We start from the raw sequence: 21,919 nt of genomic DNA, 5'->3' as shown, positions 1-21,919 counted from the left end.
CGCTTTGACCCTCCCTTCTGAACATCAGAGCCAGCCGTGGTGCCACTGCTCTGGCTGCTGCTGTTTTCCCCTGATAGGCTATCCCCCCCGACAGTATCCAAAGGGGTATATCTGTTCGAGAGGGGGACAACCACAGGGGATTCCTGCACTGACTGCCTGCCCTTTCTGGTGGTCACCCATTTCTCTGCCTGCACCTTGGGTGTGACCACACTTACATAACTGCGATCTATGACGCTTTCCGCCACCTGCATGCTCCTAAGTGCATCCAATTGCTGCTCCAACCGAACCATGCGGTCTGTGAGGAGCTGCAGTTGGGTGCACTTTCTGCAGATGAAGCCATCCGGGACACTGGAAGCCTCCCGGACCTGCCACGCAAAGGGGAGAAAAGGATTTAAATAGATTAGTGATGTTTGGGAACCATACACCAATGCAGATCATCAAGGACAGGAGTAATTAGTGAGTGAATTGTGATGCTGAGTTTTGAACAGTAGAGGTGTGAGACGGAGCAGAATAGCGTTGGAATAGCTTGTAAGAACAAAGTGGCTGAGATGGGCAACAGTTTCAGTGGTATGGGTGAAGGTAGACAATATCCCAGTCTTTTTGATGGGGAGCATATGGGTTAAAATAAACCTCAACTTGGGCTCAAATAGGATGCTAACAGTCTGGCTCATTTTGAGACAAGGGCCAGGAAGGAAGGTGGAATAGTGAAGGTACAGAATATGACATGTGCTGAAGTTAATGGTGTTGGTCTTGCCAATATTTTACTAGAAAAAATTGTGGCTCATTAACAAATAGATACAAACAACAGTCTGACAATATTGGCAGAGAAGGGGTCAGGAGAGATAGTGGACAGTTGAGTGGGTGTAGTCAGCAGATATATGCAAGCTGTCTGCAGATCATGTTGCTAAGCACAGCATCTGGACAAGAAAGAGAACAGGACCAAATATAAATCGGTGAAGACTCAGACGCCAATGATGCAGGGGTAGGAAGAGAGACCATTGTGAGACATGCGCTGACTACAATTAGATGCATAAGTGGAATACAATAACGGAAATCCCACCAAGCTGGACAGTGGAGGAAATGGAGTTGGCAGAGAATTGTGTGGTCAATGTCAAAGGCTGCAGAGAAATTAGTGCACGTGGTCACAGTTACTGACTATGTCATTCGCGACTTTGTTTAGGTCATTTTGGAGCTTTGGTAGAATAGAAAATAAATGGAGAGATTCAAACATGGAACTGTGGAAAAGATGGGCATGTATTTGGAAGGGGGCACCACAATCAAGAACCTGAGGAAAGGGAAGTTGGAGATGGGAGTAAAAGTTTGTAAGGAATTAAAGACAGCGGAGGTGGCCAATGATGGCAGTTTTGATTGGTTGAAGTGGAGGAACTACTCAAAATGCTGCAGCTCAGGAAGACAGAAAAGAAAATTAGTTGGTCAGCAATTTAGTGAGATTGGGGTCCAGGGACCAAGTTTCATGGACAAAATGAAATTAAAAGAAGAAATGAGGGAACAGGGAAAGAAACCAAAGAAAGTTGCAGGGGAGGCAGGGAAGAGGTTTTGTTTACCAGGCAAGGGAAAAAGAAAGCAACAGAGGCGGTAAATATGCTTTTATTCTGAGTGACAAAGAAATCCATGAGAACATTAAGGGAATTGGATTACTCTGTGTTTAGTTTTCAGTAGATTAACCAATGGAGTAACAAATGCTAAACATAGTTTTAAATTTCACTAGCAACTGATGATGAAAGCAGTGAAGGTAAATGTGCTCAACCTACTTGATGGTGGCAGCAAGACAGGAGCAAAAATGCTGTTACCACCTGTAAAAGGAAACAATAAATATTTTAGAAATAGGTTTGATAATTAAGTCACAATAACATGCAAATTATAGAAGAACTGTGCAAATCGATACTTAGCCATGTTTCAGAACAGTGCATACAAACGCAATGTCCTGAACTTAAAATGTTTTACTCTATTCTAAATAACCCCATTTAATTATATTCAATGTAATGACACGTGTAAATTACATCAAACTTACCTTCATGAATGCCAATTGTTTTGGCATCAAACCAGTATCATTATTATATTGTAGCTGATCTTCTATAGCAGCGCTCATACCCAGTCTGAAGACAGCAGTGCATCCCCCATGGTCTCATTCTGAACCAGGAGGGGAAGCACACTGCAGACTGGAAAGTGGAGCAGAGCAGGATAGGATAAACAGGGTGTCATGGGAGTGTCCCTTTAAGAAATGTTTTTGTCTTATCACATGGCTTCAGTGATGTCATTGTGTGGGTGGAGCTGGGCTGTGGCTCTGGGTTTTTACTTTTGTTCTGAGTTTTACTTTTGCTTTGAGTTTGAACTGGTTTTGTTCTGCACAGGTTGATAGAAGGTTTTTTTCCCCCATCTGCATTTAAAAAGCTGTTTCCAGACTGCTTGACAACTTTAAAAGAAATAATTGTTTTCTAGAAGAAATTCAAACGTGTTGTTTTGGAAAGAACACAAGAGCATCCAAACCAGGATCGAGTGCTGTGTGCTGGGCCACACCTTTGAAAACCTTTCTGGTTTATGGGATCTTGTTATTAAATTGGAACAGCTTAAGGGGAAATTTATTAAGGGTTGTACATAGAGTACTGTAGCTGTGTGGCGTATTTATGTATGTAGTTGATAAAAATGCTTACTGTGTGTTTATAAAATGTTAACTAAATTTGTAGAATAAATTTTGGTTTTGATTAAAGGTACTTAAGGCCTCTGTTGAATAACACCTTGTGCTCCTCATAACCAAAATCAATAAACAGTTGTAGGTTAGGTGAACTCCATGATATACTGGAGTTTTCTAAACCCTGGCCCATAACAAGGGAATTAAGCTTCAGAAATGTAAAATTAATCACCACTGGGCCATGACAATGTAAGGGCTCACCTGTTGAAGAATACTGGAAATTGTGACTGAAACTCAAACTTTTACATATGGGTTTAGCATTATTTATCTGAACTTTTCATATTTAGTGGTTCTTTTTAAAGTATCATTCATAGAACGTTATATTTATTTGGGTCAGAAGTTTGATTATGACTATGACTCCAAGTCATTAGGGTGACAAACCAATTTGAAAAATTAAACTAAATGACAAAATTTGTTAATTTATGTGTCTGCTGCTGCCATGTTGGTTAACTTTGTGCAGGCTTTTCCTCTTAGGCACTTCAGGATGAATTGCTTCCACACTAAAAATTAATTCTCAGGTGACTGAGGAATCTAATGTGCGATCTACAGTTTCTGTCACAAATGGTGGTCAGAAGAGCAGTTGGGTGGGTGGGGTGCCCAGGTTGCATGCATTTCTTTCGCTGTTGACGCTTGGCTTCAGCTTGCTCTTGACGATGAAATTGTGGTGTTCAGCTCCTTCTTGGGATGCTTTTCCTCTACTTCAAGCGGTCTTGGGTTGACGAATGTGATATAAAATAGTTACTTTAGAGATACTAGTTAATGTAATGTAGAAATAAGCCACTTTGATTCTGGCAGTTAGGGAGAAAGGGATTTGAGACCGCATGGAAAAAGCAGGAAGAGGTGTGTCTATGAGAGTGATGCTGCATTGATAGGGGCCAGAGAAAGGGATTGGAAGTGAGCCAATCAGAATAGATCAAACAGGTCAGGAGGGATATAGGCTGACCTATGGGCGTCGAGTATGTGAAACTTGATACCATTTGAATTGATTTGCAGAGATCCCTTTGTTTCTTTGTTCATTCGCTTTCTGGGATATAGGAAACTGGATGTCTCTTATATTTCTATGAAATGAATCAAGCTTGCAAGCTAAATAAATAACTTCTTTTTACGTGCGAATCCATCTCAACTTTTATTGAGGCCAGACTGACAGAGAAAGAAATTTGGGAATCAACAGGGTCAGGGATTCCCAGGTGTCAGTAGGGATGTTGCACCTTTTCAAGGAGGTTTTGAGGCTGTCCTCGAAACGTTTCCTCTGTCTTCCTGGAGCTTGCTTGCCATGTCAAAGCTCCGAGTAGAGCGCTTGTTTCGGAAGTCTCGTGTCAGGCATGTGGACGATGTGGCCAGTGGAGCTGAGAGTGATCAATGCTTCAATGCTGGGGATGTTGGTCTGAGCAAGATCACTGACATTGATGTGCCGATCCTGCCAACAGATTTGCAGGAGGTAGCGCTCGCTGGTGGTACTTCTCCAGGGTTTGAGGTGTCTGTTGTACATAATCCACGTCTCTGAGCCATATAGAAGGGCGGACATTACTAGTGCTCTGTAGACCATGAGCTTGGTACCGAGTTGGAGGCCCTGGTCTTCAAACATATTCTTCCTCAGGCGACTGAAGGCTGTGCTGACACACTGAAGGTGGTGTTGAAAGTCATTGTTGATGTCTACCCTTGTTGACAGTAGGCTTCCAAGATATGGAAAGTAGTCCATATTGTCCAAGGCCTCATTGTGGAATGTGATAACTGGGGGGCAGTGCTGTGTGGTGGGGATAAGTTGGTAGAGGACCTTTGTTATTGTAAGGTCCATGCTCATGTACTCCTTAGTGAAGGTGTTGACAATGGCTCGGAGCTTGGCCTTCATGTATGCGCGGACGCAAGCATAGTCTGCATACAGTAGTTCAATGACAGAGGATGGGACGACCTTGGATCTTGCTGTCAGGTGGCGGAGGTTGAGAACAGATTCCTATTGTTTTGTAGTTTGGCTCCACGCTAGCGGGGAGCTTGCTAAGGGTGAGATGGAGCATTGGAGCAAGGAAGATCAAGAAGAGCATCGGTGTGATGACACAGCCTTGCTCGACTCCAGTCTGAACCTTGATTGGGTCCGTAGTGGATCCAGTGGTCAGGTTCACGGCTTGCAGGTCATCGTGGAGCAGGCGGAGGATGGTGACAAGTTTTTGGGGACAGTTGAAATGCAGCAGTACGTTCCAATAATGCCTTGTGGTTGACAGTGTTGAAGGCCTTTGTGAGGTCAAAGAAGGCCATGTACAAGGGTTGGTGCTGTTCCCTGCATTTCTCATCTGGTTGACACACATGAAGATCATGTCCATTGTGTCCCTTAGTAGGCAGAAGCCACATGTTGGCTCTAGAAGGCGCTCTTCAGCCACAAGGAGACGATGATTAAGAAGGACTCTTGTGATAGCCTTTGGCAATGGCACGGAGGGCATTGAACATTTGGCGGGGGATAGTGAGAGGGTGATGGAACATAGGGTCTCGCTCTATGCCAATGATTTACTCCTATATATAACAGTCCAGTTAGGGGGAAATCGCAGGAATTATGGGAATACTGGAGGAATTTGGGCAGTTCTCAGGTTACAAACTGAATATGGGCAAGAGTGAGGTTTTTGCGATCCAGGCAAGGGGGCAGGAGAGGAGACTGAGGGAGATGCCGTTCAAAGTGGTGGGAAGGAGTTTTAGGTACCTGGGAATTCAAGTGGCAAGGGACTGGTGATTGAGCAAATGAAAGGGGACTTCCGTAGGTGGGATCTGCTCCCGCTGTCATTGGCGGGGAGGGTACAAACTGTTCAGATGACAGTCCTCCCGAGATTGTTGTGTGTGTTTCAGTATCTCCCAATCTTCATCCCCAAGGCACTTTTTAGGAAGATGAATGCGGCAATCTCGGGTTTTATATGGGCCGGGAAAGCCCAGAGGGTGAAGAAAGTCCTTCTTGAGGGGAGCCACGGTGAGGAGGGCTTAGGCCCTTCTGGACTTTATTAACTATTACTGGGTGGCCAATATTTTGCTGATTAGGAAATGGATAGTGGGGGGAGGGTCAGTGTGGGAGCGAGCGAAGGCGGCATCTTGCAAGGGCACGAGTCTGAAGGCTCTGTTAACAGCACCTCTGCCATTCCTGCCAGCTCATTACTCCACAATTCCAGTGGTAGTGGCAGCCCTGAGAGTGTGGGGGCAATGGAGACAACACGAGACTGGAGGGTGCATTGGTATGGTCACCGATCTGTGATAATCACAGGTTTGCTCCGGGGGGGGCTGGACGGTGGCTTTAGGACATGGCAGCGGGCAGGGATTCAGAGATTTGGGGATCTCTTCATTGAGGAGGGTTTCCGTAGCCTGGAGGAGCTAGAGGAAGAGTTTGAGTTACCGGGTCAGAACGGATCCGGTACCAGCAGTTACGGGATTTTGTCCGGAGGAAAGTTCCAAGCTTCCCTCGCCTCCCTCTAAGGGGACTACAGGAGAAGGTGATGTCTGGAACAGGGGTTGGTGAGGGGATGGTCTCGGAAATATATAAAGGAACTGATGGAATGGGAAGGGGTCCCAATCGGGGGGAGGGGGGCGAAGGAGGCATGGAAGTGAAGAATAAGGACAGGGAATCTAATGTATGGGTAGCTAGGAGTTTGGGCGGGAGGAAGTTGGCTATGTTATTGTGGGTTTTGTGTGTGCTGGATCGCTCTGTTGTTTAGAATGTTAAAATTATAAATGCCTCAATAAAATATTTTCTAAAAATAAAAAGGACTCTTGTGATGACTTCCCTGCGGTCTACAGCAAGGAAATTCCTCTGTAGTTACTGTAGTCGGACTTGTCACCTGAAGATGGTCATGATTATGCCATCTCTTGTCTTCTACCTTCCAGGAAAGGGAAATTAGATCATGTATTTGCACCAATGGTGCTTCCCTGCCATGATGAAATGTTTTGGCATGGATTCCATCTGCTCCAAATACCTTGTTGTTCTTTAGCTGCCAGATGGCCTTTTCTACTTTGTGCTGGGCAAGGTTGGGGTTTGTTTGGGATGGCGATGGATACCATGCTGTGGGTTTGAGTAGTGGACACTCATGTTGAAGACAGAGTCTCTGTTACGGAGGTTTTCAAAGTCCTCCATCCAGCAGGTGCTGACTGCCTCTCTTGTTCTTGGTGAGCACCTTAGTTCTTGGCCAGCAGTGGGATGGGTTCCTGAGTGTTTGGGCCATAGGTGGTCTTAACTACACTAAAGAAACCTCTGGTTTTATGGTTGTCGGCTACCCTCTGGATCTCCTGCACTTTCTCCCCCACCATCTGTTCTTTAGGATGTGGGGTTTTTGCTGGACCTCAGCCTTCAGCCATCTGTAAAACTGCTTTCTAGCTCTCAAGTTGGGTTGGTGTTTAAGGTTCAGAAAAGTGTTATGCTTGTGGGTTATCAGTTCCTGGGTCGGCTAGACATTCTCATCAAACCAGTCTTGTGCTTTCTGTTCAAGTGATCAAGCGTGTCTTCACAGGTGCGGATTATGGAGGCCTTGAGGAAAGACCAGACGCCGTGGACACTCTGCGTCTGAGTCACCAGGAGTCATCAGGTTGCCAGTGAGGCACTGCTGAATAGGGCTCTCTCACCAGGTTCTTTGCAGGCTTCAGCATTGATATTCCTGTGACACTGTTTCTAACGCTGTCGCTGCTTTGGAACTACGTTGATGTTGATCACAGAGAGATTAAACGGTGGTCCATCCAGCAATCGTGGTTCCTGTCATGGCGTGGGGCATAAGGTGGTCTTTGCAGTCCCTCGCTTGAACAATGATGTAATCGAGCTGGTGTCAGTGCTTGGAGCGAAGGTGTTACCATGAGGTCTTGTACGTGTCTCTCTGACGGAACACGGTATTGGTTATGACAAGGCCATGTTTTTATCAGCAGTGTACTGTTGGTGTTGGATTTCCCTAGTCCCTGTCTGCTAATTACACCTCCCAGAGATATGTGTCCTTTCCAACTCTGGAGTTGAAGTCGCCAAGGAGGATCAGCTTGCCACCCGTTGGAACTCAGACCAAGGGCTGTTTGAGACCGGAGTAAAATTCCTCATTGGACTCGTCTGTAGCTTCCAGCATTGGGATGCATGAGCTGAGGACTGTAGTGCACTGGTTCTGGGCTAGGGTGAGCCGTGATTAGTACCTTTCCAAATACATATTGGAGAAAATCAGTCTGATTCATTTAATACATGAGCCAAACAGAAAATTGTGTCACATAGTTATGCCACAGGCACATTTAATAAATGATGGGCAAGACAGAAGCCTTTCAATTTGATGTGTAGTTCTTACTAAAGCACACTATTACAACACTGGACATGATATAAATCTATGTTTTGCAATAGGATTCAATATATGGTTAGCTAATGCAACAAAATGAACAGTAGCAGTGTGCAGTCATATCACTGAGCAAATGCAACAAATGCAATTAAATGAAGGAAGCTTTGTGAAGATTGCAAGCTAAATTTACTTCAGTGGTATGTCATTGCAGCCATAACAGCAAACAATAAGAATGGTCAAAGTTGTAGCAATCATATTTTTAGATACAAAGCCTTGTGAAATGTATATTCAGATGAGTAGAATTATCTGTTAATTAACCACAGTAGGACAAAAGCAGTGAATTAATAATATTCACGCGAACAGACTATGAAGAGGCCAGTCAAAAAGAAAAAAAAGAAAGCCAACAGCACGAGTGGACATTTAAAATCCAGCAAGAGCTGGCATACCGGCAGCAATGTGACCAGGAGCAAAGATTGTGGAGCAGATTGAACTTGAACTACCTGCAAAAAACACAGGAATAAATGGAAATAACAAGCACAGCAGCCAGCAAATCAGTCACAGTCTGTGCGCCTATCATTTCTACCATGCATGTGTCCAAATATTTACTAATCACAGTCATTTCCAGCAAGGCAATGTTCAATTTTAAAATTAATTTTAAACCTTTCTCCTTAAAATACCAACTTTGGCTGAGGAGGAATTAGACAGGCATCCTCCTGTCTTCCAGTGCCTCATTCAATTGATGCCTTCTTGAGCATAAAAATAAACTGCATGTGCCAGCACATTCTGCAAATTAAACCTGGTGACCTTCTGGCTTGGTGCTAAACCAGTCAGCGTCATTACTCACAAGAATGTTGTGGAGCTCTGAAAAACACACCCAAGGATTCCCAAATATCCTAACAAAAAAAAAAAAAGACTTGAATGACAAAAACTCCATTTGAAATGTTATGCTTTTAAGGGAGCAGTATGATATGTTAATTAACCCAGTGTTCATATAAATTACATTATATAGTACAAAATTACACTCACTGCTAGAGCTGGAAAAGTCCCCATCAAAAACACTGAGCTCAGAAGCAGATGCAGGTGGGGTAGATGGTGTGTTTGGGGAGTTTGGAACAGACATTGTTGATTCGTTCTCAGCTTCAGGAATTCTACTGAAGCTGATCTTACGTGGCTCCTGCATGGGATTCTTTAAAGTTCCAGAGGTAGAGGTATGTCTTGTGGGATTCGGTCGTATTCCAGGAGATTTTAAGGAGTATGAAGTTTTTCTTGGCTAAAGACAAAAGGTCAAATAAAATTTATTGTTACTGCAACTTCAATTAGAATCATAGAATCCCTACATGCAGAAGTCGGCCATTTGGCCCATCGAGCCTTCACTGACACTCAGAAAGAGGACCCTACCTAGGCCCACGCCCCTGCCGTATCCCTCTATATCCATCCTATCATGTATTTGTCGAGATGCCTTTTGAAGGCCGTTAATGTATCTGTTTCCACAACCTCCCGAGAGTTCAAAAGGCATCTCGAAACATTCATGGATAGGATGGGTATAGAGGGATACAGTACTAGGAGGTGCTGAGGGCTTTGGCCAAGGTGGTATCACTTGTTCAAAAATAGGTGTAGGGATAACCCCAGCAACTACAGGACAGTCAGTTTAACCATGGAAAGCTTTGAGAAACAATAATCCAGGACAAAATGAACAGTCACTTGGACAAGTGTGGATCATTTAAGAAAAGCCAGCACATATCTGTTAAAGGCAAATTGTGTTCAACTAACTTGATTGAGTTTTTTGATGCAGGAACAGTGAAGGTTGATGAGGGTAAAGCAGATGATGTGTTTATGGACTTCCAAAAGGCATTTGATAAAGTGCCATATAATAGGCTTGCTTAAATTTGATGGCCATGGAATAAAAGGGACAATGACAACATGGATACAAGATAGGCTAAGTGACAGGTAGTAGTTGTCTTTTGGAATACAGTAAGGTATACTGTGGTTGATACTAGGACCATTGTTTTCTCTTTTGCAGGTTAATGACTTGGACTTGGGTATATACGGTACAATTTCAAAATTTACAGCTGACACAAACTTGGAAGCATAGTGAACTGTGAGGAGGATAGGGATAGACTTCAAGTGGACATGGATAAGTTAGTGGAAAGGAAGAGATACGACAGATGAAACTTTAAAAAATATATATATTTTATTCAAATTTTTCGGCCAAGCAAAACAGTACAAAGGTTTTTCCCTTTTTACAGCAACAAAACAATATAAATAACAGCGACCGTTTTTAACAAATAAGTAAATATTATATATACTAAATGGCAACTGCCATAATAAAAATAATAACTCTCCCAAATAATAAAATCAAACAATCCAATATACATAACCAAGTACAAATATCTATACATAAACACCCCCGAGGACCCGCCCTCCCCGCCCCCCCTCCTCCTCCCCCTCCTCCTCCTCCCCCTCCTCCTCCCCCTCCTCCCCCTCCTCCCCCCCCCCCCCCCCCCCCCAGGGTTGCTGCTGTTACCTTCCCATTTCCTTTATCGTTCTGCGAGGTAGTCAATGAACGGTTGCCACCGCCTGGTGAACCCTTGCGCCGAACCCCTTAGTGCAAACTTTATCCGTTCTAGTTTTATAAACCCTGCCATGTCGTTTATCCAGGTCTCCACGCCCGGGGGTTTGGATCCTTCCACATAAGCAATATCCTTCGCCGGGCTACTAGGGACGCAAAGGCCAAAACATCAGCCTCTCTCGCCTCCTGCACTCCCGGCTCTTCTGCAACCCCAAATATAGCCAACCCCCAGCTTGGCTCGACCCGGACCCCCACCACCTTTGAAAGCACATTCGCCACCCCCACCCAGAACCCCTGCAGTGCCGGGCATGACCAAAACATGTGGGTGTGGTTTGCCAGGCTTCTCGAGCATCTCCCACGCCAATCCTCTACCCCGAAATATTTACTGAGCCTTGCTCCGGTCATATGCGCCCTGTGCAAAACCTTGAATTGTATCAGGCTAAGCCTGGCGCACGAGGACGAAGAGTTCACCCTACGTAGGGCCTCTGCCCACAGCCCCTCTTCAATCTCTTCCCCCAGCTCTTCTTCCCATTTTCCCTTCAGCTCATCCACCATGACCTCCTCCTCGTCTCTCATTTCCCTGTATATATTTGATACCCTACCATCCCCCACCCGTGTCCCTGAGATCACTCTATCCTGAATCTCCTGCGTCGGGAGCTGCGGGAATTCCCTCACCTGTTGCCTCGCAAAAGCCCTCAGTTGCATGTACCGAAATGCATTCCCTTGGGGCAACCCATATTTTTCCGTCAGTGCTCCCAGACTCGCAAACGTCCCGTCTAAGAACAGATCCCTCAATTGCACAATCCCAGCTCTCTGCCATGCTCTAAATCCCCCATCTATTCTCCACGGGACAAACCTATGATTATTTCTTATCGGGGACCGCACCGAGGCTCCAGTCAATCCCCTATGCCGTCTCCACTGCCCCCAAATTTTCAGTGTTGCCACCACCACTGGACTTGTGGTGTATTTCTTCGGGGTGAACGGCAACGTCGCTAGTGCTTGTAGGCTGGTTCCTTTGCAGGACGCCATCTTCAATCTCTTCCACGCCGCTCCCTCCCCTTCTCCCATCCACTTACACACCATTGAGACATTGGCGGCCCAATAGTACTCACTTAAGTTCGGAAGTGCCAGTCCCCCCCTATCCCTGCTACGCTGCAAAAAAAACCCTCCTCACTCTCGGGGTCTTCCCAGCCCACACAAAACTCATGACACTTTTCTCGATTTTCTTGAAAAAAGCCTTCGTGACCATCACCGGGAGGCACTGAAACACAAAAAGGAATCTCGGGAGGACTACCATTTTGACTGCCTGCACCCTACCCACCAGTGACAGGGGCACCATGTCCCATCTCTTAAAATCCTCCTCCATCTGTTCCACCAATCGTGTTAAATTAACTCCTGGCTATCTGAATCCCTAAGTACCGGAAATCTCTTGTTACCTTCCTCAGCGGTAAATCATCTATTCCCCTGCTCTGCTCCCCCGAGTGCACCACATACAACTCACTCTTCCCCATTTTCAATTTGTACCCCGAGAATTCCCCAAACTCCCTGAGTGTCCGCATTATCTCAGGCATCCCCTCCACCGGGTCCACAAAATACAGCAATAAATCATCTGCATGCAATGATACCCGGTGTTCTTCTCCTCCCCTGAGTACTCCTCTCCACTTCCTGGAGCCCCTCAGTGCTATGGCCAGGGGCTCAATTGCCAGTGCAAACAGTAACGGAGACAGGGGACACCCCTGCCTCGTCCCTCTATAAAGACGGAAGTAGTCAGACCTCTGCCTGTTCGTGACCACACTTGCCACCGGGGCCCTATATAGCAGCTGTACCCATCCAATAAACCCTTCTCCAAAACCAAATCTCCTCAACACTTCCCACAGATAGTCACACTCCACTCTGTCGAATGCTTTCTCGGCATCCATCGCCACCACTACCCCCGGGACACAATCCTCTATCCTCGTCGCCATCACCTTGGCCAGGAGCTTAGCATCTACGTTCAAAAGGGAGATGGGCCTGTAGGACCCACACTGCAGCGGGTCTTTTTCCTTCTTCAAAAGTAGCGATATCGTCGCCTCTGACATAGTCGGGGGCAACTTCCCCCTTTCCCTGGCCTCATTAAAGGTTCTCGTCAAAAGCGGGGCCAGTAGGTCCATATATTTCCTATAAAATTCCACCGGGAACCCATCCGGTCCCAGGGCCTTCCCCGCCTGCATGCTCCCAATCCCCTTTACAACCTCCTCCATCTCAATCTGTGCTCCCAGTCCCGCCCTCTCCTGCTCCTCCACTTTCGGGAATTCCAGCTGATCCAGGAAATGCTCATTCCCTCCTTCCCTTCCGGGGGCTGAGCCTTATATAACCTCTCATGGAATGCCTTGAACACCCCGTTCACTCTCTCCGCTCCCCGTTCCATCTCTCCCTCCTCATCTCTCACCCCACCTATCTCCCTCGCCGCGCCCCTCTTCCTCAATTGGTGGGCCAGTAGCCGACTCGCCTTCTCTCCATACTCATACTGTACACCCTGCGCCCTCCTCCACTGTGCCTCTGCCTTACCAGTGGTCAGCAGGTCAAATTCCACATGTAACCTTTGTCTTTCCCTGTACAGTCCCTCCTCCGGTGCCTTTGCATATTGCCTGTCCACCCTCAGAAGTTCTCTCAACAGTCGCTCCCTTTCTTTACCCTCTTGCTTCCCTTTATGTGCCCTTATGGATATCAGTTCCCCTCTGACCACCGCCTTCAACGCCTCCCAGACCACTCCCACCTGAACCTCTCCGTTGTCATTAAGCTCCAAGTACTTTTCGATACACCCCCTCACACTTAGACATACCCCCTCATCCGCCAATAAGCCCATATCCATTCTCCAGAGTGGGTGCTGTTCTTTTTACTCTCCTACCTCCAGGTCTACCCAATGTGGAGCGTGGTCCGAAATGGCTATGGCCGTATACTCCGTCCCTGTCACCTTCGGAATCAGTGCCCTTCCCAAGACAAAAAAGTCTATCCGTGAATATACCTTGTGAACATGGGAGAAAAATGAGAACTCCTTACTCCTAGGCCTAATAAATCTCCAGGGGTCTACTCTTCCCAACTGCTCCATGAAGTCCGTGAGCACCCTGGCCGCTGCCGGCCTCCTCCCGGTCCTGGACCTCGACCGGTCCAGCCCTGGATCAAGCACCGTATTGAAGTCTCCCCCCATTACCAACTTTCCCGCCTCCAGGTCCGGGATACGCCCCAACATACGCCTCATAAAGTTTGCATCATCCCAGTTTGGGGCGTATACGTTCACCAGAACCACCGCCTCCCCTTGCAATCTGCCACTCACCATCACATATCTACCCCCACTGTCCGCCACTATGGTCTTTGCCTCAAACAGTACCCGTTTCTCCACTAAGATAGCCACCCCACTATTCTTCGCATCTAAACCCGAATGAAACACCTGCCCCACCCATCCTTTACGTAGTCTGACCTGGTCTATCAGTTTCAGGTGCGTCTTCTGCAACATAACCACATCTGCCTTTAATTTCTTTAGGTGTGCGAGTACCCGTGCCCTTTTAATCGGCCCGTTCAGCCCTCACGTGATCAACCGGGTTGGGGGGCTCTTTACCACCCCCCGCCCTTGTCGACTAGACATCCCCTTTTTTAACCCAGCTCCTCACCCAGTTCCCACGTACCTGTATATCCCACCGACGGTGCCCCCCCGTCTCGACCACCCCGTCCCATAGCAGCTCCCCCTTCTCCTTAGCAGCAGCAACCCAGTTAACTACCCCCCCCTCCGCTAGATCCCCCTCTAGCGTAGTTGCACCCCGAAGTCAGCGAACTCTGGCTGACCTCGGCTTCCCCCTTTGCCCTCAGCCCCTCACTGTGCGAGGCCCCCTCCTTCCTGCGTCCCTGTTCCCGCCACAATTACCATAGCGCGGGAGCAAAGCCCGCGTTTCCCACTCGGCCCCGTCCCTATTGGCCTTATCCTTCCCCTTTCCTTCCCACCGGCGCCCACAATTCCTCATACTCCTCCCCCGCCCCCAACAAGGGGAAGAGAGAAAAGTTACAGGGTCGAAGAATCAACAAATTGAAAAAACATCCCCCCCCCCCCCCCTTCCTCGCCCCACATAATCACCCCACCACTTTATCCCAGAAGCTCTTTCTCTCGCCAGACTATTCCAGCTTCTCGTCCACAATGAATGTCCACGCCTCTTCTGCCGTCTCAAAGTAGTGGTGCTTCCCTTGGTGTGTGACCCACAATCTCGCCGGTTGCAACATTCCAAACTGGACCTTATTGTGAAGCACCGCCTTAGCCCGATTGAAACTTGCCCTCCTTCTCGCCACCTCCGCACTCCAATCCTGGTATACGCGGATCACCGCGTCCTCCCACCTACAGTTCCGGGTTTTCTTCGCCCATCTGAGGACCGTCTCTCTGTCGTTGTAGCGGAGAAACCTCACCACTATAGCTCGAGGTATTTCTCCAGCCTTTGGTCTTCGCGCCAGAACTCGATAGGCTCCCTCCACCTCCAAAGGGCCCGTCGGGGCCTCCGATCCCATTAGCGAGTGAAGCATCGTGCTTACATATGCCCCGACGTCCGCCCCCTCTGCGCCTTCGGGAAGACCCAGGACTCTTAGATTCTTCCTCCTCGAATTATTCTCCAGTGCTTCCAACCTCTCCACACACCTTTTGTGCTGTGCCTCGTGCGTCTCTGTCTTCACCACCAGGCCCTGTATTTCATCTTTGTTTTCAGCAGTCTTTGCCTTCACGACCCGTAGCTCCAGCTCCTGGGACCTCTGCTCCTCCTTTAGCCCTTCAATCGCCTGTAATATCGGGGCCAACACCTCCTTCTTCAGCTCTTCCACACAGCACCGCAGGAACTCTTGTTGCTCCGGGCCCCATAACAAACGGCCACCTTCCGACGCCATCTTGCTTCGAGCTTCCCTTCCTTGCCGCTGCTCCAGAGGATCTTCTGCAATCCGACCGCTATCCTCTCCTTTTTCCATGTGTATCCGGGGGGATTCCCTTCTAGTTTACCGCACAGTGATTTTGGCCGTTTAAATTGCCGTTGGGGCTCCTATCAAGAACCCAAAAGTCCGTTCCAACGGGAGGTGCTGAAACGTGCGACTCAGCTGGTCATTGCCGCACCCGGAAGTCACGACAGATGAAACTTAATTGAGAAGTGGTCTATTTTAATGGGAAGAGTTACAATATAGAGCGCAATTCTAAAGGGGTGCAGAAACAGAGAGATCTGGGAGTACTAGTGCACAAATCATTGAAGGTGGCAGGGCAATTGAAAAAGTGGTTAAAAAGGCATACTGGATCCTAGGCTTTAAAGCAAGGAAGTTATGATGAATCTTTATAAAACACTTGTTCACCCTCAACTGAGTATTGGGTCCAATTCTAGGCACATTTTAGAAAGGATGTGAAGGACAAGAATTATTCCAGGAGTACGGGGCTTCCGTTAGGTGGATATATCAGAGAAGCTGGGTTGTTCTCTTTGGAGAGGTTGAGAGGAGATTTGATAGAGGTGCTTAAAATCATGAGGAATCTAGACGGAATAGAAATAAAGGGCGCAATTCAGCAGCCTTGCCACGCCTGACTTAGAGATCACCGGGTGCTCGGGGACAGAGCAGGAAGGCACCCTGGCACCCATGCACTGCCAGCCTGGCAAAGCCAACCGGACACCTTGGCAGGGGGCACTGCCAGGTTGGCACTGTCGGGGGGGAGGGGGGGTAGTTGAGGGGGTGTTCCCCGGGACCTCCCTGAGGTTGGGGTGGTAGGATGGGAAAGATCGGGGCAGCCAGTCAAAATGGCGCCCCGTTCTGTGAGGAGCCAGCAGGAAATGACTCAAGTGCTGCCTTGGCGGATAGAAACTCCCCGAGGCCTAAAAAAATGGCAAAGTGCCGTTCAATATCGGAGTGTTTCCTGGTGCTGCAATCGCCGAGAAGCACCCTGCTAAGCACGCTCAAAACCGAACATAGGTTTCCTTCCGTTGAATCGCGCCCAAAGAAACTGGTCCCGTTGATGGCGAAGTTGAGAACCAGAGGATACAGATTTAAGGTAGTTGGGAAAATTCTATCATGGTTTTCAAAAGATAATTGGATAAGCACCTGAATACAAAAGAATTACATGGGCATGCGGAGTGAGACTAGTTAAATTGATCTTGCAAAACGCTTTCACTGCCCCTAAGGGATGAAAGTCCTACATCAGTGATTTAATCATTCGATAATTTAACCTTTACTTGACAATCTTATTTCAATTCTGTTGATCTTTTTAAAAAGTTAACTAAGTAATAATTTTAAATGTCAAACCAAGTGGCACACTGTAACAACTCTTTACATTTATACCTTCAACTGACTGACCTTTTATCTTCTCAGGTAACATGAATAGTAAAATTAAATTGAACTTTAGGACAACTTACAAAACGCGGTGGTTGTCTGCAGTTTCGTGGTTCAATTAACAAGGATTTGTTGAACAAATAGTCTGTAAACTCTTTTTCATTCCTATTTTCCATTGGATTCAGATTTTCAAAGAATCTCTATGCAGCAACACAAAAAGATCTTCAATGTAACTTTTAGTGAACTACTATAAAGACATTTTTGTCAAAATGGCTATAAAAGGTGAACTTTATATTAAAAATGTATCATAGTTGTTACCTTGATATCAGTTTCTACTTGTAGGCAGTAGGGCTGGTTTTGATACTGTTGGATTTCTCCTGTGATTTCAGCTACTTTTCTTCGTTTGCTAAAATTTATTAGTTCTTTCCCACATCTTTTCAAGAAATCTGGATTACCTACTTCGGTCTTGAGAATATTTGTCAAATAAATACCTTTGAACAGAAATAATCAAGAACATTGGTCATAAAAGTTAACACTATAACATACTTAACCAATAATAAAACAATCAAACTAAATTAATTCTTTCAATTGTATTAGTTGCTGCTGAAAAGCAGGGGGAAAAATTAGTGAGAAAGACTGGTTAAAAAAACAACTTTACATACTGCACAAGTTTAAGTATATAAATGCTGAATAAGTAAGTGGCTTATAGAAATAATGTGTCACCAATTTATAAACACACAAGAGAAACCGGTATGATGCACAATTCATTCTTAAATTACATCAAGGTACCAAGTTAATAAGTAGTTGGATTGCCTACCAAAGAAAGGCACACAAGGTGGGTTTATTGACTTAAGTTTAGCTAGGTACTTCTTGAAGTGATCTTGACTTAGGTCCACTGCTTCATCTAAAACTTTTTTCTTTCTCTCAGGCAATGCCTGTGTAAAATATACAATAAAAGGTACTATGAAGTAGTTTAAACAAATTGAGTGCTAGATGACCAAAAAACATTCCCAAAAGTAAAATTCTTTTACAATGACATGGTTATGATAAAATTCAACATTTATTGGGATGGAAAATTTGTATTTTTGTATTCTCTTATTAATGATAACACTTCTGATGTTGCATTCTGGTTTTTCATATAGGAATCACATTTGTCAAACAGGAAAAGAGGACAGGTGAGACTTTGATCATGAAAAGATGCAAGAATGAACCAACTAACTACAGGCCAGTCAGTTTAACCTCAGTGGTGAAAAAGCTTTAGGAAATGATAATGTGACAAAATCAACAAAAGATAACTTGGACAAGTGTGGATCTATTAAAGAAAGCCAACATGGATTTATTGAAGTCAAATAACATTTAACTAATTTTGGTGAGGTAACACAGAGGGTTGATGAGGGTAATGCGGTTAATGTAGTATACATGGACTAATGTAGTGTACATTAAATAAAGTATCACATAAATCGGCCTGCCAGCAAAACTCAAGTCCAGGGAATAAAAGGGTCAGTGGCAACATGGATACGGGGTGGGGTGAGAGACAAGAAACAAGAGAATAGTGAATTATTGTTTTTCAGATTGGAGGACTGGGTTCCCTGTGGTTGGTAGCAGGGCCACTGCTTGAACTATATTAGATATGGACAGACTATAGACAGCTTTTTGATTTCTCAGAGAATGAAGGGGTATGGGGAAGTGGGTGGGTTAGTGGAGTTGAAGCCAAATGTCAAACATGATTGGATTAAATGGTGCAGCAGGCTCAATGGGCCATATGCTTTACTTCTGCTCCTATTACCTGTGTTCTTATTTGTGACCTAGCCTTGGGTGTACAGGGCATAATTTCAAAATTTACAGATGACACAAAACTTGGAGGAACTGTGATGAGGATGGTGATAGACTTCAAGTGGACATAGATAGACTGGCAGAATGGGCAGGCATGCGGCAGATAAAATTTAATGCAGTAAAGTGTGAAAAGATAAATTTTGGCAAGAAGAACGAGGAGTGGCAATGTAATCTAACGGGTACAATTCTGCCTAAGAGTGTGGCGGAGGCAGATTCAATCCTTGGTTTTAAAAGAGAATTTTAAAAGGGATAAGCACCTGAAGAAACAAAAACAATTGCTTGACTAGAGGAAAAGGGAGGGCAGTGAGACCAGCTGAATGGCTCTTACAAAAAGTCATCATGGATGTGACAAACTCTGAGTGCGATGGTAGTGAGGGATCCGGGTAGGAGATACGTGATTGTGAGTGGCGTATTGGAAGGGACGCCGGTGGTGTTGGTAAACGTGTTTGCACCAAATTGGGACGATGTGGGTTTTATGAGGGGGCTGCTGGCAGCAATCCCGGACTTGGCCACGCACCACCTAATTATGGGAGGAGACTTTAACTGTGTCCTGGAGCCGAAGGTGAATAGGTTGAGCCCCAGGTTGATGGGTAGGGTACAAAAGGCAAAGGAGCTGGGTGGAGTTATGAAAAGGATAGATATGGTGGATCCATGGCGCTTTAAGAAGCCGGGAGGCAGAGTATTCCTTTTTTTCCATGCGTTTATAAGGTGTATTCAAGGATTCATTATTTTGTGGTGAGCCGGGAGATTTTGGCTGGGGTGGAATGGGCAGAGTACGCGGGGATAGTAATTTCGGACCATGCGCCCCACTGGCTGGAGATTCGGTTTAGACCGGGACGAGAGCAGAGGCCGGTTGGAGGTTTGATTCGGGGTTGTTGGCGGATGGCAGCTTTGTGACAAGGTGCGGACGGTGATTAAGGAGCATGTGGAGTTGAATCAGAATGGGAGGTATTGGCGACCTTTTTTTGAGAAGCGCTAAAGACAGTGGTCCAGGTGGAGATTATCTTGTTTAAGGCTCACGTGGATAGGGAAAGGAGGGAGGAATATGACCGTCTAATGAGCGAGATGGTGGCGGTGGATAGGGAGTATTCGAGGGTGCCCACCACGGAGGGATTGGCAAGGAAGAAAAAGTTACAGGGTAATTTGATAGGTTGACAAAGGGAAGGGCGGTAGGAAAGTTACGTAGGGTAAGAGGGCAATATGAATATGGGGAGCAGGCGAGTCGCATGCTAGCGCACCAGCTGCGGAGGCAGGCCGCGTCCTGGGAAATATTGAGGAGACGGACTGGGGTTGGGATATGGTATCGGAGCCGGGAAGATAAATGAGGCGTTTAGGGAGTATTACCAGGGATTGTACAAGGCAGACCCGGGGGCGGGGGAGAAAAGGGGAACATGGAAAGGTTTTTGGATGAGCTAGAGTTTCCTCAGCTGGAGGAAGTAAAAAGGCAGGCGCCGGAGGAGCCCCTGGGACTGAGGGAAGTGCTGGATAGTATCAGGGGTACGAAGTCAGGGAAGGTGCCAGGGCCGGATGGATATCCAGCGGAATTTTATAAGGAATTCACGACGGACCTGGCGCCACATATTTTGGGGGCATTTAATGAGGTGCTGGAGAAGAAGGAGCTGCCGGAGTCGATGACGCAGGCAGTAATCACATTAAGCCCGAACAAGGGGAAGGACCCGGTGGAATGCAGGCCGTATAGGCCCATATCATTGTTGAATGCGGATGTGAAAGTGCTGGCTAAGTTGTTGGCAGAAAGAATGGAGGGGTTGTGTCCCCGGGGATGGTTGCAGAGGACAAACACTTCGTAAAAGGCAGGCAGCTCTCATGCAATATAAGGGGGTTGTTAAATGTAGTCAAAAATCCATCAGGAGCCTGGGTACCGGAGGTAGTGGTGTCTATGGACATGGAGAAGGTATTCAACCGGGTTGAGTGGCGATAGATGTTTGAGATTCTGGGAAGGTTTGGGGCATGGGTGCGCTTGCTAAATGTGGCACCAAGCAAGAGTGTGTGGCCGCATGATATGAGGTCACGGAGCTTCGAATTACACAGGGGAACAAGGCAGGCGTACCTGCTGTCACCGCTGTTGTTTGCACTGGCTATAGAAACTTTGGCGATGGCTATTGAGGGGTCAGGGGAGTGGCAGGGGATTATGAGGGGACAGAGGAAGCATCGGGGTCGAGCTATATCGATGACCTACTGTTGTATGTTTCGGACCCGCGAGGGAGTATGGAAGGATCATGGGCCTGCTGGGGAGGTTTGGGGCATTCTTGAGGTATAATGTAGGGAAAAGTGAAGTGTTCCTGGTGAATGAGTTGGGACGGTGAGCCAATTTAGGGGGAATGCCATTTAAGGTGGCTAGAGATAGGTTCAGGAATTTGGGGATTCAGGTAGCGAGGGAATGGACATTGCTCCACAAGTGGAACGTAACAAAGCTGATGGAGGAGGCCAGGAAGGAACTTAAGGGGTGGGATACATTGCAATTGACTTTGGCGGGGAGGGTTCAAGTGGTAGAGATGAATATTCTGTTGAGATTCCTATTTATTTTTCAGACACTCCCGATCTTTATACCCCGATGTCGGAAGCTGGACACGATTATTTCGGACTTTGTATGGGCGGGGAAGGTGGCAAGGGTTAGGAGGACCCTGCTACAGAGGCATAGGCAGCAGGGGGTTGGCATTGCCGAACCTGCTTCATTATTATTGGAAAGCAAATGTGAAAAAGGTGTGGTGATGCTGGGAGGGAAAGGAGGTATAATGGGTTAGGATGGAGGAGGAATCTTGTAAGGGGTCCAGCTTGAGGGTTATGGTAACGGCAGCGTTGCCAATAGCGCCGAGTAGGTATTCAGGGAGCCCGGTGGTGCGGTCAACGGTGAAGATCTGGAACCAGTTGAGGAGACATTTTAGGATGGAGGGGATGTCCGTGTTAACGCCGTTGTGTCAGAATCACAAATTTGAACCGGGGAGATAGAAAGCATGTATAGGAGGTGGAGGAAAGTGGGGCTGGTCAAGGTGAGGGATTTGTACCTGAAGGAAGGGTTTGCCTGTCTGGAGGAGCTGAGGGAGAGGGTGGGGCTTCCAAGAGGGAGTGAGTTCAGGTACCTGTAAGTGAGGGACCTTGCGCGGAAGGTTTGGAAGGAGTTCCCTAGGTTGCCTAGATACACCCTACTGGAGCTACTGCTGCTTCCGGATGTGGAAGGGGCGAGTAGAATTGGAGATATATACAGGAGGCTGGGAG

At 46.7% G+C, this 21,919-nt stretch overlaps 1 protein-coding gene across 1 annotated transcript in view; it reads right to left on the bottom strand.

Moving 5' to 3' along the window:
• The window catches only part of sos2 (son of sevenless homolog 2 (Drosophila)), a 234,022-nt gene that overhangs the window by 11,082 nt on the left and 201,021 nt on the right, over positions 1 to 21,919 (bottom strand). Inside the window, exons 18-23 of the mRNA XM_072489811.1 lie at positions 17,670 to 17,787; positions 17,171 to 17,343; positions 16,936 to 17,052; positions 9,001 to 9,244; positions 8,421 to 8,474; positions 1,773 to 1,814 (exon numbers count right to left, since the gene is read on the bottom strand). Of these exons, the coding sequence (XP_072345912.1) occupies positions 1,773 to 1,814; positions 8,421 to 8,474; positions 9,001 to 9,244; positions 16,936 to 17,052; positions 17,171 to 17,343; positions 17,670 to 17,787 (748 nt within the window). The remainder of the gene's footprint in view (positions 1 to 1,772; positions 1,815 to 8,420; positions 8,475 to 9,000; positions 9,245 to 16,935; positions 17,053 to 17,170; positions 17,344 to 17,669; positions 17,788 to 21,919) is intronic.

Source organism: Scyliorhinus torazame, chromosome 2 (assembly GCF_047496885.1).
Source record: "Scyliorhinus torazame isolate Kashiwa2021f chromosome 2, sScyTor2.1, whole genome shotgun sequence".
NCBI lineage: Eukaryota > Metazoa > Chordata > Chondrichthyes > Carcharhiniformes > Scyliorhinidae > Scyliorhinus > Scyliorhinus torazame.
This window is presented reverse-complemented; position numbering and strand designations above follow the sequence as displayed.